Raw genomic sequence first — 20,310 nt, forward strand, 5'->3', positions numbered from 1 at the left:
CTAAACATTGTGTGAACCCTAATGGTTACTGAGAGCGGACTGTGAGAACATGTTAAGTATTCGGTATCTCCATCTAGAGTTTGTCAGGTAACAGTACACTTTTTACTGGTGATTTCTCTTAAGTACCTGTTAAATCTCAGCTTCTGAAGAAGAATGAAGAAGTATTCTCTAATTTTTTCTTTGGTTTCTGTTCTAGTTTAAGAGTGTTCTACCTGGCAAGTTCTAAGTCTTCATTTAGATGGATACATTAAGTTACATCTTAGCAGTAATGAAACTTGGAATAGATATGTATAAAATCTAATTAGATGTAGAAAAGTGGTAGTTCAGGGAAATGACACTAGGATTAAAAAAAAAAAAGGCAGACTATTTCTTTTTAGAAATCATACAGTGCTTAATGAACTTCGAAAAGAATCATGGAAATAAAATACTGCTTTATTTGTTCAACCATGGCAGTGCGATGTGCAACAGATAGGCCGGCAGAGAAACTAGAGGGGAGGGGCAAACCATGTTCCTGGTGCTTTTGATAGAGATGTTTGTTTAGATATGTAATTCCCACTATCTGAAGAAATAGCTGCTAATGGTTGCTGTTGCTGTCTGCTGGTTACTGGTAGCAGGAAGCAGTGAAAGGCCTTACTCTTAGAAGCAGTGTTCCAGAACCCTTGGAAACAGATTTTCCACTGGTGGAAGAGTTGTAGAGACTTAAAGCTGACTTGCTGAAATGGAACAAGAGTATCCAATTTGAGAGGGCAGTTCCAACTTGGGTAGGCTTCTTTTAAAGGCATGGGTAGAGAGAAAAAGATATATGTGAAGTCACTTTTCCTCTTGTCAATTCTGTGATGATCTGACATATCTGACGAGCAAACCTTGCAAGTAATCAACATACACAGCCACAGTCTTCTGATCCTGTTGTAGGGGGCTCAAGCTCCTACAGCAAAGTGCAAGGCAGGCAGGTCAGTGTCACATCTCCTTTTTCACAGTCAGTAACGCTATCAAAACATGGGCTCAAAAGCACTGAGATTTATTAGGAATTTTTTTCTGAGGAAGTCTTTTTATTATAAACTAATGCTGTTTGATTTTCCAGTGGATCAGTGTTATTAACCAGTGTACTAATTGGTAAGGCTTTTAAAAAACACTTTGAAACCTGTAAAAATAAAAATTTTAGCATGCGTTTTCAACATGAAATGTTCAGCTACTGTATTTCTTCCTGGAAACAAACAAACAACTTTAACAGATCTGTGTGCATATATAATGAGTAAAAATGGAGGAGTATGATAAGATTTCTGGCTAGGTTAGCGTATCGCGATGCCATCACCACCTGTGGACTTCAGTAGAATCTCACATTTATCTCAGCAAAGTAGAAAAACTTGTAAATATACTGATGCCTTTCTGGGGGAAAGCGGAAAAGAATGGTGTGGCTTTTTGGTGTCTTGTTTTTCCCTGTTCTCTTTTTTATTATACTTCTCCCCCTCTCTCTTTCTGCACAGGGTGGGTATTCTGCTCCCTCCTTCTCTCCCTGGCAGGGCTCATTCCAGGGCATCCCTCGGACTGTTCCACCGCACCGCAGACAGAGTGAGTCTGTACTTCTCACTCATCTCCCTCACCGTGTTCCAGTAGCAGCTTCCCTTTGCACGCACTGTTCATCTTGTAGTATCCTCCTTTCTCAGGCAGATTTACAGGCATACACAGCAGTCTGTGGCTAACCAAAATGCTTTCTTCAGCCAGCGTATAAGCAGCTACAACTTAGAGCTTTGTAACGGTTACTGAATGCTGATCCACTTCAGCAGATCTTCAGGCAAACCGGAGTAGTCCTATGTTTCCAGTCTTGTCTTAACATAAATCTTGCTTGCTGTATTTTCCCTTTGTTTTTCATGGCTGTAATATACTATGCCATTTGCATTTGTTCTGTTTGCTCATAAGTCTGCATGTATGCATACGTGGATGTGTTTACATAAATATGTTGTGGATGTACATAAAAAGATATTGGTGAGAATGTAGTTCTCATTGCCTCTCACAAGAATTTTTCTTAACTTTTCAGAATGGCTTTCCCGAAACTAGTATTTTTTTTTTCTCCTGGTTCTTCTAAAAAAATACTTCTAATACATTGAAGTGGCTGTTGCAAGACTTTGCATGATTTGCTAACGTTGCTTTTGTGCTAGCTAAAGTATGGGCTGATATAAGATGCTTTTGTTCTCTTGGCTTGGATCTGCAAAACAAAGACAATTGCTGCTGTTAAAAATGCGTACTTATATAGATGTAGAGAAATGGTAAGTCTTATTTTGTGCTTTGGATTGCATTGTAAACAGATAATTGTTCAAAGAAATATAACTAGTTAATACAGCAAAGTTATATTTTTTAAATGTACTGTAATTTGAAAAATACAGTGTTTGTTTAGCAATGTCCAAGAGTGTATTTGTACGGGAAATGCAGTATAATTGTGGAAAGAGTAAGATTTCCAGGGCTGGTGGAGATCTGAAGACTAAGCTGCACCTCGGAAAACTAAACTTACATTTATTTCAGATTGAAATAATCCTGACAATTATTTCAACTGCAAGAAAAGAAAATCTTGTAAAATATCTCAAATTGTATTTCAAATACTCTCTTGACGTTTGTGACAATATTCATTTAATCAACTCACCAGGAATGCACTCCCTGTTCCATAGGCTTTTCTCTTTGCAATAGAAGGATGTGCTTTGTTTGTGTGTTTGCCTGTGTGTAGATGTAATGAATGTAGAACTCCCAGCACTGATCATCATGTTTTCTGTTTCTGGCTAGAGGGCAACAGTACCTCAGCGTGGCTGGTGTGCTGGCCTATCAGCAGGGAATTGGAGATTGAAAGGATTGGTCTTAGATCTGAGGAACATATAAATACCACAGTTCTGGAACTTAGCAATCATAGAGCTGGAATTGACAGCAGTATCAGAGATCCCACATATGCACCTTTGTGTCATATCATTCACACTGCTTAACTAAAGACAACATCTTTGCTAATTTCTTAGTGTTTCTGAGCACCCACTTCATTCCTCCACCCAGTGCAGCAGCCTCTTGTTCAAGGATTCCATAGTGAACTTCCATTACTAAAGCGGCTTGGATTTTAAGTATACATCTTATGCATTAGATTGTATAAATGAGTAGTTACTCAAGTTATCACTGGCATCTTTCCGCATCCTCCAGACTAGGTTTTCTTTTGGTTCAGACAGATTTTAGGTCTTCTGTCTTCAGTAAGGAATACCAAAGGGGAGGGAATTGAGGCAAGAGGTGATCTGGGTGTTGCCACTGAGAATAGGGGAAAAGAAAAAAAATTGCAGTTCCTTTGCAATAATATTGAGATGGCAATGAGAACACAAAGGAGTGTTTTGGCAGTGTTTCCTGTCCGGAGATAATTGGAATTTAGGCACTTATGTAAATTATGCACAAACTTGAACACTGAAACATGGGAGGTTCTGTCCAAACATCAGGAAGCACTTCCTTATTGTACAGGTTTTGGAGCACTGGCACAGGCTCCTCCTTAGTGGTCTTCAGAAGCATCCTGGATGTATCTCTGGGCACCCTGCTCTGGAGGTCCCTGCTGGAGTCAGAGTTGGGCCACGTGGACCCAGAGGGCCCTGCCAGCATCAGTCACTCTGTGAGATTCAGGATCCCAAACCTAAGACAGCATCTGCATTTGAGAATGATGCAAGTATTTGCTTAGTAATTGATAGATGATAGATAGATTACGTAAGCACTGTAGATCAAGAATGTAAATCTGTAAACAGGTAATACATAGTTGTTTACTATAACTTTATGGCTACTGTACAGCTAATAATAGAATCAGAGAATCAGAGAATGGCCTGGGTTGAAAAGGACCACAATGATCACCTAGTTTCAACCCCTGCTATGTGCAGGGTCACAAACCACCAGACCAGGCTGCCCAGAGCCACATCCAGCCTGGTCTTGAATGCATCCAGGGACGGGGCACCCACAGCCTCCTTGGGCAACCTCTTCCACTGTGTTACCACCCTCTGTGTGGAAAAACTTCCTCCTAATATCCAACCTAAACCTCCCCTGTCCCAGTTTAAAACCATTCCCTCTTGTTCTATCACTATCCACCCTCATAAACAGCCATTCCTCCTCCTGTTTATATGCTCCCTTCAAGTAGTGGAAGGACACAATGAGGTATCCCTGGAGCCTTCTCTTCTCCAAGCAAAAAAATCCCAGTTCTCTCTACCCTTCCTCATAGGAGAGGTGCTCCAGCCCTCTGATCATCTTAGTGGCCTTCCTCTGGACCTTCTCCATGTCCTTCCTGTACTGGGGGCCCCAGACCTGGATGTAGTACTCCAGATGGGGCCTCACAAGAGCTGAGTAGAGGGGCGCAATCACCTCCCTCTCCCTGCTGGCCACCCCTTTTTTTAAATGCAGCCCAGAACACAGTTGGTCTTCCGGGCTGCAAGCGCACACTGCTGGCTCATGTCCAGCTTCTTGTCCACCAGGACCCCCAAGACCTTCTCCACAGGGCTGCTCCCAAGGAGATCTTCCCCCAGTTTGTATAACTGCCTGGGGTTGCCCTGACCTAAGTGCAGCACCCTGCCCTTGGCCTTACTGAGCCTCATTAGGTTCACATGGGCCCACTTCTGCAGCCTGTCCAGATCCCTCTGGATGGCTTCCCTTCTTTCCAATGTATTAACTGCACCACTCAGCTTGGAGTCATCTGCAAACTTGCTGAGAGTGCACTCGATGCCATCGTCTGTCGTTGATGAAGATGTTCAGGAGTACCAGTCCCAAGGCTGACCCTTGAGGGACACAGCTTGGCACCAGCCTCCACTGATCACATATGCCCCTGCTGTCAAATATTATCATACTTTTGTGCGTATGCTTCTTCTGTTAGTACTGATTTCAGGGTTGATGTGCCTACAGCCTGACTTGCCCTAATATCCATCCATTAGAGGACTTTTTTTTTTGGCCGTGCTTTTGAGTTACATGCATGTTTTGTACTTCAAAGGAGAATAGTTTTTGTAATATTTTGTTGCTTCAGCAGCCTTGGAGACAATTCAGCATTCTATATTTCATAAACACTTTCCCCATAGTGTGTCAGTTTCTTTTTAAGAATGAAACTGTTTGCTGTTATTATTCCAGTAACTCAGGAGTGCTGAACTTGATTCCTATATTATGTTGCTTTATTTTTCTGTTGGTAACAGGATATAATTTCATGATATAGCACACTTTCTCTAATGCCATTCAAAACTTTTCTGTTCGTATCCTGGAGTTTTAACAATACATCTCTAGACATACTACATTTAGAATACACATTTTCAATAAGCCAACTATAAATTGTTGTTACAAGAATATAATACCAGTTTATCTCAGCACCTAGCCCTACCTACTTTTTCCATATGGAAATAGAGATGAAAGCTGCTTTTTTTGCTCACCTTAAGCTCTGCAATTGTCTATTGTTTGTTTAATAAGCACTTTGTGGGAAAATAAAGGTAATGAAAGTAATTCTAGCAGAATTTCCATGATAAATATATGAATTTACTAACCAATTTAGGTTCTTGGTAGGGTGTGCGATGTCTTGATATTAACAGAACAAATTTGCTTCAGAAAGTTAACTTGGAAGTTCTATGACTCTCACATTAAGAGTGATAAATTACTACAGATGTCCTGGAAAGACTGCGTTATTGTCCTTTAATCTCTCACAACACAAATAAATGCATATAGTGTACAGTTACATGAAGAAATGTCCTTCAAGAAAACACCCTTCTCCCTGGTTGAGTAGTTGGATGTTTGGACTACAGTGGAAATGTTTCTTGTACCTAATCAGTTATGTTTGCAATCAAAGCTTAATTTTGTATGGTCATACTTTTCTGGTAGTTGCCCATATATCTGAATTTATGGACGAAGAACCTGCCTTGATGTACTATATTATTTTCAGCAATTCTTTTTTTTAGCAAGTTCTGTTTATATATGCACTATGCAGAAGAATCCATGCTATGCCATATTATTATTTTATTGCCTCATACAGTGGTGAATGATGGTTTGAAGAAAGGGGAGAGATTTGGTTTGTTATGTCTAATACTCGTCAGTTTCATACTACCAAATGCTATTATATGATTCTGGAACACAGGTTTAATACAGCTAACTGGAAGAGAAAGAAGGGGGAAAAAAATCAAAATATTGACAAATGCTACAGATTTAAGTTGTGAAATCTTGATGGTAGAAAATGACAGTTTTTTTATGTAGCCTTCCAGCAAGGCTGCATTTTCAAATGAAGGTCTGTGAAATGGCAGTTTATCCCGTACAGCGGCGGTAAGATGTGATGTCAGAAAGTGAAAGATAAATGTAGTGGAGTTTGTGTTTCTCCCCACTCCTTACTCCTTTTCCAAAAAGAAGGCACAGTGTGGAGTCTCTTCAGGCTCATGAGTGAGTTGCAAGAAAGATGGACGCAGTCAACAAGGTTGGAATATGTAATGCAGTTTATCTTATCAGTTAAACTTATCAGTTTATGACATTGTTCATTATTAGGTATCTAGCATATATGTGTTTGGATGCAGGTATTTTTGATGTATGTGCTTATAATCATACATAAATGCCAGTTAATATTCTTAAGGGTATTTGAAGTGTAAGAGATTAAATGCATTAAAAGACTTGAAGTTGAAAGCGCAAAGGTATTCCATGCGGGTTTTGCTGTAAACATGGTTCATGCTGCATTACTTAAACGCTATTGCTGTCTTTATTTCTGGAAGATGGATGAAAAACAAATGTGGGATGTGCTAATTGCAGTTTTAATGATGAATAGTTGCAGTTCTGTCATGGCAATTGCTCAACGTTTTGTCTTGGTCTTCTGACATCACTGTCCTTGTCTTTTTCTTGTCTCTGCTTTCCCATTATGCCATTGGCAAGGAGTTGAGAAGTTAGTCCATTACTTCTGTGATAAAGCGTGGTACAGTACAACTTCAGATTTCTTCCCATCTCCTCCTCACGCATTTTATTGTTGTTCTTTTGCCCTATGCATGGTGCATGTCTATTGGAGATGTGCATGCAGGTTTTATTTCTCATTCCTTCATTTCCTTCGTTTCTGAAAATACTGCAGGGAGAAAATGTCCATGTTTAGTTCTGGAGAGGTACTGTACGGGGAGTTGAGATGGGTATTCAGATTGGAGATACTGAGTAACCAAAGCAAAAATGAAGGGAATTTTAAAGTAGAGATAGTGCAGTGCCTGTAACTGTTATGACTATATTGATACAATTGCTTATTAGTATAACATACTTATTTACATCTTTATTAGCTTTGTGTTGGAAAACCATCTCAGTGGTTCAATACCTTTTTATTAATGATTAACCTTTTCATGGATATTGTTGGCATTTTTCAATAGATGATCAGAGAAACAAGGGAAAATCCCTGAGGCTGATGTAATAGGAACTCCAATTGAATCATCTTGATTGGTGCATCAATATACCCAAGTATTTGAACCTATTGCCACTACAGAAAATTCCATTTCTTCTTCTTGCAGTGTGTTCACAAAGCATTTTTTCTGCTGTACTTTCTAAGGAGAACTACCTGTTCTCAGTTACATGGTACTAGAAGTAAGTTTGAACATGGAACTTTACCTTCCAGGAACATCAGAAAGGAATGTAGGTGTTTTTGTCACCCTGGATTTTTTTTTTCCTTTGGACAAAAAAAAAAAAAAAAAAAAAGCTTAGCACGACAGTGTCCACCAAGTTGTGATCCATCCCTCCTTGAAATACTGTCTAATGTGCATTTAAAGCACATTGACAGATGACAAAGTTTTAAGAGTTCTGTGAACTAAAATATTATTCATAGGAAGGGAAATGCTTTGTTATCTTTCTGTTCTTCCTCCTTGTGTCAGATTTCACCAGGCAGTGGTCCTTCTACTGGTCCTTAGACTAATAGCATACTCATAATTTGTTAAAACCCCATAAACAGGAACTTGCATGTTTTGGAAGTGTTTTTCTACTTTCACTGTCATCTTAGATGCATAGCAATCTGAGATAACCTATATTTCTGGTAACTGACCAGACTTTGAGTAAGTGGAAATACAAAGTTAGGAAATAATACAGTTTTTAAAAAAAAACACTTGGCAAAAGATGACCCCATATCTTTAGTGTCATCTTCATAATTTTGGGCAGGTAGGTGTCTTCTGTGTTTGAATTGTGAACTTTATGGATCTAAACTTGCTTATACCGTTTTAGATTATGAAAGGTAACAAGGGAAGTATGTATTTGGCTATTTTTCTACACAAAGCATTAAATGCAAAATGGTCCAAATTGAAAAGTTTAAATATTACCTACTCTTTTATCAAAAACCTGGAAATAACAGCATTATCAAAAGGTTGTTTCTTTGTTGTTCATGTTTCTATTCCTTTTTCAACAAGTTAATTTTTCTGATTAGAATAACTAGTATAATTAGTTTCTAAGTTAGGATTTGTAGTGTCAAGAAAAAATGGCATTTTTTAAGACTGGCATTTAGAAACTCTTTTAGGAGAAAGGAAAGTTTTTGTTCTTTTTGATGACTGTGTACATATGTGAACTTGACATAATACTACTTGCTACAAACATAATTTTTTTGCTTCATTAGATGAGAAAATCAGTTATCCAAGTATTTGTACACTAATAATGTGTGCCTTGCTTTGATTTGTGTGCACATTTTTTTGCAGTTTTGTTTTTTACGTGTGCTCTCAAAACAATAAACCAGTTTGGCTAACATCTGTTAACTCCTAGGCTGGAAGGGTAATAATATCTGTAACCCATTATAGAAAGTCTGAAAAACAACATTAATATCTGTAGGATTTCTTAAACAAAGCTGTAACTTTAAAATTTTTGAATTACTTCTTGTTTTTAGTACTTCCTATAAGATTGTTTGCTTAAGGATGGTCCTGCATTTGACAGCACTCATTAAAAATAGGTAGTTATGGAAAAATGCATTAATTGTAGAGGAAAGTTTTTCTGCTCATCTGATGCCAATTTTAAATCCTCCTTCCCCACCAAAACCAATTGTATTCAGACAGTTCAACACATCTATCACTTCACTTATTGATGTCACTGGTCCAACTTAGACGTTGCCTTTTCCTACAAGTAGGACTGGTATATTTTAAGTGGAAAAAGATGGCTAGCAAATTGAAATTTGATAAAGAACCTCAGTATTTCTCTCATTACCATTAATTTCTCTCTTCGTGATGACTTTGAGGATTCTGTTTGCAGCAGTAATACTACTAGATGAAAGATGAAAACCTAAAGAATCCTAAAATGTACTCTTGTTCTAGAAACATTATAGAGTTTTGGCACGTGCAATTATCATTGTAGTCCCTCTGCTAATTCTAAGAAGAGCAAAACGACTGAACAAATAATGTTTCACATTTTGAAGCTGGGAATAATAATTCAAGAGAGTGCCTAAAGTGATAGTTGTACTCAAATCCCTTAAGACAAATGTTGCTTCTTTTTCACTGACTGTATTTTACTTGTAAAAGGATGCTTCAAGCATGTTGACTCTGTGCTTATGAACTATAATTTGGTCAGGATTTAAGTATCAGCAAATTTCAGGGATAAGAGTAGCTTGTTGCAGTTGAGTTCCTTTATAGAGAAAATGAGAAAATCATCCAAACTTGGAGCCTGTTAAAAAGTATAGTTTAAGCTTTAATACATTTTGGGGTTTGCCATGCTTTCAGACTGTTCAATAATTCTTCCAAGACCTGTGTACAAGTTTAAGGTCTAGTATGTATTTGTACGTGTGTTAAAGTTTTTTTTACAGGAAAGAACAAAGAAACATAGAAATGATGGAACTGTAGAATTGTAAACAGCTTAGGTTGGAAGGGACCTCAAAGATCTTCTAGTTTCAACACACTGCTGTGGACAGAGTTGCCAGGTCTGAATGTCCTGCAGAATTTCTCAGTGGTTCGGTGAGGTCACCTCAGACATGGAATAGCTATAATTTTTCTTTTTTCTTTCCCCTTTTTTTCTGGTTTCTTTGTTGCTGTCTCCTAACCACTGCTAGTGCAGAAATCACAGTGGCCACAATGCAATTCATTGCCAAAGGTGGAAGAAGTATGAGAGAGAAGTGTGTCAGATTCACATGGGCAGGGAGACACAGCAGGGTTTATGCTGTGTGTGGAGGCTTCAGTGTGCAGCAGTGGAGGACTGTAGCTAAAGCCAGTTGGTATACAAGGGAAAAGGCCCTGCCAGCCACCTGAGCAAGCTTCTCTCATTTACAGGCACTGCTGGTGAATATTAGCATGGTTATTTACTTTGGATAAAAAGTATTGGGAGGGATACTGACTAAATTGAAGATCCCCAGAGCTTATCCTGTGCATAATGTTTTTGTCTGTATAGTTAGATAGGAGTCTGAGGTATACAGAGGAGGAAGGATATACAACAAAACTGTGAAGTAATAGGAGAGCTGTGGTGTATCAATTTGGTGGAGACAAAACCTGCCTGTTCGTACTCATTTCAGAGCCTGATGAAGAAGCTCAGAATTCTCACAGTAATTTGCCCTCCACAGGTATTTTCTTGACTGTTGGTAGTTAGAAGCAAGCTTAAACTTTTACACCTTAATTTAAATTGAAGCACTGCTGTTACCCATAAAAATGACCTGTCCTTTTTGGAAAACTGAAAGTTACGTCAGTCTTCTGTGGCAGTGGGTTCCACAGCACCATTCTCCATGATTATTTGCTTCACTTTGTGATCCAGAAGTACTGCCAATTCTCTTGTCCAGTACTGAGATGTCTCTTCTGGCAAAATGTAATGTCTTTGTCAAGTTATCTTTCTCTCTTTGGTTATTAGTGTAGCAGTATGTGATCTCTAGCTTCACATGTACTTTGTTATACTGTTTTGTTGAAGATCATTTCCTTACCAGCCCGTTTGAATTCACTTCAAGATAAAGCAGTTAGCTAAATCTATTTGGTAACATAATTACAGCATACCTGTATCCAATTTTCTAGCATCAGTTATGCAAAGAAAATGTGCTGTAAATTCATTTACTTCCCCTCCTGTGTACTTGCTCAGCCCCCAGTGATGGTATTTTGTGAGCTTCTGCTGCCCTTGGGCCATCCTCTCCTTATCCCAGATTTTACCCAGCAAAGAGGCTTATCTCTATTCATGACGAAAGAAAGATGCAGTGTCAGAAAACTGGATGAGAACTGTAAAGGGACAGGTCATCCTCATGTTTATAGCAATGTAGTATAACTCCCTGGACTTCACTGGTGTTGTTTCTGCTTACTGTTCTGCATGTGAAGGAAATCAGAAGTAAACCACTCTCCAATAGAGGGAAACCTTGATGAAAATTGAATATATTTTATATAAACTCCTTTCCTGTGTGTACAGTATGTAGAAGTGATGGAAGTTTTGGGATAGCTAACTTGAGTACACAGCGTACAGAAATTAAAAGATGGATAGTGTGATAGCTGTTGCATTTGTTTAAGGATTCAAATCAGAATTTGAACAGTGTATTCTTGTGTCACTGCTAGGATGTCCTGCAGACTAAGGCAAAGCCATCAACCAGGTCTTTTTTATGTTTCTTACTTAAAGCTGTTTCTGTTGTTGTTGTTATTTGTTTGTTTTTTGTCTTTATTATCGTGTATTTCAGTGCTGGTTTAACTTTTTCCACCTAAGTTACAAATCACATTTGTACATGTCCCATGAACCATTCTATTTTACCAAAGTAAAAAGTTTTAATTTTTATAAAAGATATACAGCTGTTACCAAGCATCCAGTCAGCATACTTTGGATTCAGAATGTTATCTGGTGCTTTCTTTGCCTAACATATTACTGCATTCTTTTCTTTTTAACAGCCTCAAGTACTACAGCCTTCCAGCAGCCTTCCCAGTTCCACAGACCTCGTCCAGGGAAAACTAATAAAAATGCCATATATCGAGGCCCCCAGTGAATATTCTAAACATGGTGTGCATGAAAATGGCAATCATCAGAATCAAAATGCTGCAAATGTATCTCTCAGAAATAGCCTGAATGATGTAAACACTTCAGTGAACACACAATTAAGCATAAAAGATGAGAATGCATTGTATTTGGAAAATGTGAAAAATAAATGTACTGAAGATCCTGGGGAGGTGGCTAGTGATAAAGAAGGTACGTTACTATCTTGTTCTCGTCTTCAGACCTCTACACGATTTGATGCTAGAGAGGTGCGGACTGAGGTAGCTGTGAAAGGTCAACCCTCATTCACATACCAGGCTTCTCGGCCAAAGACTTCAAGAATTGCAAAGCCCCCAACTGCTTTAGTGCCTCCTACAATGGCCGTACTCACAAGGTCTGCAAATCATTCTGCTGCTTCCAAGGAACCTGAGCTTCTGCTATCAAGTAGTTCAACTCAACTACAGCCAACATCTGGTCCAGATGACCTGAAGGGTAAACAGAGTCAGAAAGTGTCCAAACTTCGCCCACCAACTATATCCTTTATTAAATCTAAGCAAGTGAGCAGTCAGAAATCCACATCGGTGTCTCAAGAGCCTCAAAGCACCTGTTTGAAAACTAACATCCCAAAGCCACAAGTACAGAGAAAGGAAAATGTGCAAACACAGAATACTGCTTTGCATTCTGGGGACAGTTTGCCCTCTAATCGGCATTCCCGCCTCCCTAAACCAAAGACACATTGAGAACATATCTACATCTCACTGGGTGATGTCACATGTTAAATTGCTTCCTCTGTATTGACAGCCATTGAGGCTGTTTCATCTACAGCCTGCAAATCCTGAGTGAATAGCAAAAACAGCATTTTCCTTTAGTGTTTGCATATTCTGGTTTTTTTGTTTTTTTGTTTTTTGTTCTGAAGCTCATGTTACGAGCTGTGCAGCACTTCCTGAGAGTGTTAAATTATATTGTAATTCTGTAATGATTGTATTGCACAGTGATCTTAATCAGTACTGAAGTCTGGTGACCATGAATACCAGAATGCTGCACTATGTATTCCAGGAGGGCAGAAATGATATCTTACCTCTGTTAACTTGAGTAATTAGACAATGAAATTACTGTTCAGTTTAACTTCTTGGTTCTGAGGACTCATTAGGTTAGAGTGGTAGAAAGTTAGAATTGTTAGCAGATGTTTTATTGGCCATAATTCTGACTCTGTATTCCAGAGGCCTATGCAAAAATCCTCGTATTTATCATTATCTGAAGACTGACATATTTAATGTTATTTAATCTGATGGGTTGAGTGGTTTGTGTTGTTTTTGCTGTAATCTGAAGTTGCTCTGTTCTTTATTTATCTAGTTTTCACTCTTCACAGACAACAGATTTCACACGGTGAAATGGATCTTCTCTCTTAAACAGCATCATTTATTAAGATATTGTGGTATGTTTTTATTGTGTAATAGACACATTACTGGGTAGATTGTCAAAATGTAGTGCTAAACATATTTGTGCAAAACCTTGCAATACAGGCTCTTATGAATTGGTAAGTAAGGAGCCCATGGGAATTAGGGGTCCATAACACCTATGTTGAGGTTGCACAACATGCATTTTAATGGATATATTTTAACTTTTATTGTACTGTTTGTATTTATTGATTTCTGTTTAATATTGAAAGACTCTGAAGTACCTGACTTGAAACGTTTGCACAGATTTTGCCATATGTGTAAGGATTTGAAACTATTTTACGTAATAAAACTTGTATTAGAAAAGCAATTATTTTTAAATAATAATAAATTAACCCAATTTATTTGTCCTTATCCAGAGCTGGTACTCTAAGAGTTTTTCAGAGATGTGCATTTTCTTTTGAGAGTTTTTCTGTTTTTTCTTTTTTCTTTTTTTTTTTTTTTGTAATTATTCAAGAAGTGCATGATAACTGGCAAGGAGCATCTTGGGGGAAATAAAACAAAAAAGTCAACATTCTTTGGCTCTCTAGGGTAAGTTTTTGGGTTTTTTTTTTTTTTTTAAGTGGTGTGGAAATGTGCCCATCGTGATGCAACTGTGGGACCATAACACATGAGCTGTGAGTTGAATATATGAATACCGAGTCATGTGTTCTGGAAACTTAATGTTATGTCCCATCTGCTATTCTCCTCTTCTTTCCCATCCCTGAATAGTAGATGTTAATGGTTTAGTTTTTTTTTTCTATTCTTGAATTATTTTTAAAATAAGCAGCAGAAGGCTGTTACAATTCACTCAAAATCTGTTTGTGTACAGCATATAATGACAGAAAAATGAAATACAGTGAAAGTTTGTTCTAGGCTTTGGCCGTAGGACACTGCCATATTGCAGTATTTTCTTTGAGAAAATGAAGTGAATGGGCGTAGACATTTCATAAGTATTTTCCACAGTTATGTTGTGTAATATCAGCCCTTTAACTCAGGGTATCCTTATGGATACCTTGATTGGATGGGTAAATGGAGAAAATGCATGTGGTTTGAATTTCTAAGTGCATAATGAATGTCCCCCAAGGGTTTGGATTCGTCACGCTGTAAATTCTTCTAACTGTCAAAGTAGTAGACAAGTGAGAAGTTTGTGGGAGGAAGGAGTTAGGGGTAGTTTACATTCCAGAACTGCTTCTCAGATTCTGAAGTAAGAGACCTACAGGACTTCCTGGTAATTGAAGGGGCTATGTTGAAGAGAATGTAGCCAAGAAGTAATGAGTAGCAGTAACTGCTGTAGTTGATATAAGATGAAAAAAAATGCAACTCAAGATTGCTGTTACAAATATTCTCCAGGAAAAAAAAAAAAAGAAGTTTTTTTCCTGCAGAGCATTGGATTAGATGGCCTTCAGTGTAAACGTGTACTTCTGATAATGAATTTTTAATATTTCCCAAATGAGCTCCTGGCAGCTAACTGTGTTACTCAAGAGTTTAAAAACTGCCAAGGGAATGATCAGGTTCCCAGTTTGTTTTCTGGTCCGTATAGATTTCTGCGGAAGGTTTTTACGTTCACTTTCCTTGAAGAGAAGCTGATTTTATTTTTGGTTGTATGTGATTTTATGTAAAAAATAATAATTCTTTTCACTTAATTCTATTGATGGATATTTTACCATGAATTCTGTTGCTTCTTATTTGGAATCGTCACCAGTCTGGTTTAGTGATGTTCAAGTTTTTATGTTTACATTTAAAAGAACAGATATCCATCTGTCTGCACCTTTACTGAAAACTTGGGAACGAAGCAGAGAGATTACTAGGGTTTTCATAATACAGAAGGTGGCTCTTCATTTTATTTTCTGAACAAAAATACATTATTCAGTGGTTTTTCTTCCCTTTTAAAGGAGCATAAATTGATTATATTTTTTGATGTAAATAAATAGCACTTCTCCATTTTGTTCTGGGAGATTAGGGAGACATTGAGCTGGAGAAACTGGGATTTGCTCACAGATGAGACAGATGCTAGTCTGAATTGTTTGTATTCAGCTGCTAACCTCACATCCCTATGGAGTATTTTAGCTCTTCTGACTTTCCCAGGGAAGGCTCTGTTGCATGTATAGTAAGTCCAGAGTATGAGGAAAGCTTGTCAGCAGATGGGCAAGGGGGAAGAGTAGCAGTGAAGTGAAGTTTGAAGGCTCACTTCGGTGAAGGACAGGAGTTGGGGGGGAGACGGATAAGAGGGTGTTGTGTACAGCTTGTAGAATGGGATTAAGTATGTATTTTCAGGTAATTTATCTACCTTATGGAAGGTGCAGATATATAATCAGTACTTGTGCAGATTGTTCTAAATGCATAAATTATTTTATATCTTTAAATTTTTGTTTTTTTTAGTTTATTGCATTTTTTAATGTCTTATTCTTTTGTGCAGTATTCACAGAAGTATTAAACTACTGTTCAGTATATGTGTACAGAGGCAATTACATGTTTTAACAAGTGAATAAACACAAAAGAAAAAACAGAATTGCACTTTAAATGAGCTTTATTGCTTGGAGTTGTGCCTAAAATAATCTAGATGCCTCCTGCTGTGTATGGCTTTTGTTTGAAACTAATTTCCCTGCTAGCGTTACTGTTTCCAAGATACCTTCTCATCACTTTCACAGAATTGATATGCACTCTAGCATGTTTAAAAATAGTCATGTAGTGTACTGAGTTTTTGTTGTGCAATGGCTTTAAATTTTCTGTGGAGTTTTAACACTGCTGAAGCAGCCAGTTACCTTCCGCTTCCCTGAAGCCAGTGCTTCATTTTGCCAATCAAGGCCAAAGGCAGCATTTTCTTAGGACTAGCATAGCCCTCTAAAAAAATAATGGTCCCAGCATATCTTTTTGTGGGAAAAAAAAAAATAAAAAAGAAAGAAAGTGCAATACTGACTGTTAGAATTCCTGGAAATGATCACAAAAGCCCTGAAAATCCAAAACTGCACTGAATTTTTCATGTAGTTCTGAGAAAGGTGGGTTCTTTAGACTCACTGCTGTGAGAGTCAAAGTTAGATGTAGCAACTAGACTGCACTGTAGCTCAGTAAAATTTACTTCATCCTTGATCTAAAGGCCCATTTGTTGTAATGATGCTGGAAAACTGGTTACCATTTGCGTGATTTACTTTGCATGTCACAACCATATGCACATTCTATTCTAAAATGTCATACTTGGGTAGGTTGCATGTTGCGGGGGGGAGAAGTATTTGTTTTTGCACAGCACATAATCCTCTTATTGTGGACATTTTCTTGCCGTTCATAATGGCATTCTGTTCTTGAGTTGGGCTTCCGTAACTATTCCTTAACTTGTTATAGTGGCTTTTTCTGAGCAGAGTGGATTTCATACATGATTCTGGTGGTAGGCCTCCGTATAGTAATCTTAACAACAACGCTATTGAGGAAATTCAGTCACTGTTGTGGGAAAGCTTCTAGCTGCCTACTCAACTATAAAAGCATCATAATAAAAACAGTATAATTCCAGTGTCGATGAAATCTTAAATTCAGTACTAGCTAAAACAAGAGGTACCCTTATTATATCTGCTTTGTTGGCTTTGTTGTTTTTTTTTCTTACCCAGGCCAGAGTAAATATTGTATATTGGGATTTGCTTGTAAAGTTGATCTAAAACCCTGTATGTAAAAATTCTTTCCTCAATGTTGCTCTAGTGAAAAAAAATAAAAATCATAATTCTAATCAGTTCCTATTTCTCCTGACTGTTCACTTCATATATTTTTAACCCTGTCATTGAGTGCGTAGAATTACGAGATGGAAAGGGAGGTTTGGGAGTGGTGGCAGCAGTGGGAGATTGTTTAAGCTTACAATTATGTTTTCTCACAGACTTGTCTGTCTTCAACAGACTTGCAGCTTTTTTCCTCTGACTTAAAGCACGAGAGCATTTAAAAACAGACAAAAGGCATAGAAAAGCTATGAACAAGGACTGATAGGGTTAGTTTTTAAAGGTATGTTATTTCAATTCTGATGCACAGTTGAGGAGAGCAGATGGTTACGTCGTAGTTTTATTGTGTAAACTAGTTAAGTTGGTCTCTTATGATAATAACTTTGAGTAAGTTACATATGGCTTCCGAGTTCAAATATAAAATACGTACCTTCCTCATCCGAGGCCCAAAAAGCTCATTACATACTGGTGGATCCTCCTCTCTTGTTTCTGATGGGTTGGCATGCTTTTCATTGCTTGATGAACAACACTGTGTTCTAGCGGTGTCTAATTGTATCTATGTGATCACCAGAAGATTAAATAGCTGATGCAATGACTATGTTGTTAGCATACTTAAAAGCTGTAGTTCACATGGCCCTCCCGTTATTTCTTCCCTGCCGTCTCCCATCCAGAGGCATAGGCCTTACAGCAGTGATGTGCTTGGCCTCAGAGCATGTTCTGCTCATGCAGGAACAGATCTGTTGTACTGTCATAGGGCATAACACTGTGTGTGAGAAGAAAGTGTTAGGTGATGACACTTCCCTCCCTTTGAGACCCAGAATCAACATCCTTGTCACCTTTGCTGGTACAGAAATGACTTATTTTCATGAGTACACGTGAATGTTGCTGAATCACGAGACAAATTATTACTGAACCATGTAATATCAACCAGATTCACGTGGTTGCTGCTTTCCTTGGGTTACGAGTATCAACTGCTCTTTCAAATGAAATGTGACTTTTTGCAGAGGACATTGAACATAAGTACTGCAGCTCTGAAAATATGAGTTCCTCAAGTAGGTAATGATAATTTGGCAGTCTGAAAAATTAGAGGAAGATTTTCTGTTACTAGTTCCAGTTGTTTTCTGTGAAACCATAGCCATTTAGAATCCTTGGGTCCCATACAATAGATGGAGTACTTCTGTATGCTTAATTCTGATTATAGTTGGGGATTTTAGTAGGCAGCTAAAGGCAGGAGTAATTGCTCGTATAACAGAGCAGAAACTAATTTAAGAGTGATTCCAGTCTGGTTATTCCAAAGCAGATCAAAAGCTGGTAACTTAAAAGCTATCAAAGTAAAATCCTTCCTTCCATCACAGCCTCTGGAAGTAATTTCAAGTTAATGGAAGCATTTCTTCATCACAAACCTCAGAAATCCCTGAGCCATCAGGCATTTAAAAACAGGTGTGGAGATGGGATGCTCCGACAGTTGCTTACATTATTTTCCAAAATATTTTGTAGAAATGTAGCAATTTGAGAGAAATGTTTAGATTTCAGTGGAACCTCTCACTCTGATGGAGAGTTATTAAGAAAAGTATGTTCCAATCAAAGGAATTGTTCAGATTTTACTCTGAAGAGACCTAACACATCATTATGGGTGTTACAGTTAGAAAGATCCTTGAAAATCAGCCTGGGCAAATTTCTGTAATTTCCTTATGATCATCAGTCTAAATATCCTTTGTGCACGAGGAGTGATTAAGCGTTCACATAGTAGTAAACAAGTTAGAGATATCCTAAGTGTATGCATATAAAATGTATAAGTGTTTGAGGACTTGGATAACAGTCTGATAAATTTCAGTGTGTTGTAATGTTAAAATTCAGCAATTCCTGCAGTACTTTACTCCATTTTAATTGCTGTTCACTCTGGCCAACTAGACAAATCATTCCATGCTACCTTTAGTCTCAGTAGCTTAGTTTTCTTATATAAAAAATGAGTACTGGTATTGCGGTTCTTGACTTTACCAAGATTCTGTGCTGATGGCATGAAAAAAATTCCCTGAGAAAATGAATCTTCCCTTGCTTTCTTGAATATTACATTAATTTGCCTGCATTTACCTGGTACGAGTCTTCAAAAGCATGAGCTATACCAAAAGGTGGGATCTCTGTATGCTGGCTTTTGAAGATGGAGGGCAAGTTTCACAGACTTCACTAGAGTTATCACCACCAGATCCAGCAAATGCCCATCTTAATAGGGTTTCAAAGCAATTGTTTGCAAGAATTCTTACATGTAGATGAGAGGCAGTAGTTCCTCTATGTAAATTATGAGTACCACACCACGCAAATTACGCTGACAGTATCATGGGTCTCCCTAGCTTCCCAGAGGGTCCCAGAGACTCACATTATGCTTACACCCAGAAGTCGGAATGTCGTGGTGTTTTTTCTTTTATATTACTATTGTTATTCACCTTTTGCAAAGCAGCTTCTGTGTTGTTTGGGCTACTGTAGGTAGCTCCAAGTTCAGCCCTGCCCCTTGTAAATTCTACTGTTAACTGATGTGGGTTGTTGCGCTGTAACCCAGCAGATGGCAGTCATGAGGGAGAGCCCTTTCTGAGAGACGTATCAAAACATGCAGCAGAAAAGCAGGTATTGCTACGAGACTCACAGCAGAAGGTTGTCAGGCTGAGTTGATCCTGCCAGGATCTGAACTTATGTTTTTGGAAGTCTGATGCTCAAACCATATGCTTATAAGCTGTTGCAGATTTGGTAATTCTGTGCAGGGAAGCTTAATGGTACACAGACTGTTTGCTAATAACACTCTTGTGCATTTTATGCTGGCATTCAACTCCTAACTTCAAAAGAGTCAGTTAAGGGCTATGCATGCATGTTGCATCAACTGCTGAAAGCTGTGTGTGGCATTTATGGGATGCGCACAGTACTGAAAAAAACACTGCATATTTGTTTTTATACATGAAAATGATGTGTTTCCTTTAAAGCACACTTGTTTGTTAGCTTCTTTGAGGACATTAATTTCTGAATGGCTTATCTTTGACAGTTATTGTTCTGCTGCGTAATGGTATCTGATTTACGTATTTCTTTTAATGGAGAAGAAGGGATAACAGGTTATTTTCACACTGCTGTATGATGTCTCTTGCACTGCTGACAGCCAGAACACTGAGTCATGTGTGTGCCGTATGTTTTCCAGTCTTGTCCTGGTAATGCAACTATTTGAGGTCAAACTAAACAAGCAACTAAGTGTGAGGAGGGGTGTTAGAAATGTACCTGAGGACAAATGTTACTGCAAGCAACAGCAACTGCCACTACACTGCTAACTGCATCAGGTGCCA

At 38.1% G+C, this 20,310-nt stretch overlaps 1 protein-coding gene across 8 annotated transcripts in view; it reads left to right on the forward strand.

The window, feature by feature from the left end:
* CCSER2 (coiled-coil serine rich protein 2) overlaps positions 1-17,010 on the forward strand; it is a 71,917-nt gene extending 54,907 nt beyond the window's left edge. For 5 of the 8 annotated variants that reach the window (XM_046942781.1, XM_040702311.2, XM_015287968.4 and 2 more), the window contains one exon: positions 11,775-17,010. In XM_046942781.1, the coding sequence (XP_046798737.1) occupies positions 11,775-12,596 (822 nt within the window). In that variant the 3' untranslated portion in view covers positions 12,597-17,010. Of the gene's footprint in view, positions 1-1,484; positions 1,570-6,873; positions 6,914-11,774 lie in introns of all 8 variants that reach the window. The other 3 variants (NM_001199508.3, NM_001398232.1, NM_001398231.1) reach the window with 2 other exon arrangements.
* Positions 17,011-20,310: the final 3,300 nt, after the last annotated feature.

The sequence above is a fragment of the Gallus gallus genome, chromosome 6 (genome assembly GCF_016699485.2).
Source record: "Gallus gallus isolate bGalGal1 chromosome 6, bGalGal1.mat.broiler.GRCg7b, whole genome shotgun sequence".
Classification (NCBI taxonomy): domain Eukaryota; kingdom Metazoa; phylum Chordata; class Aves; order Galliformes; family Phasianidae; genus Gallus; species Gallus gallus.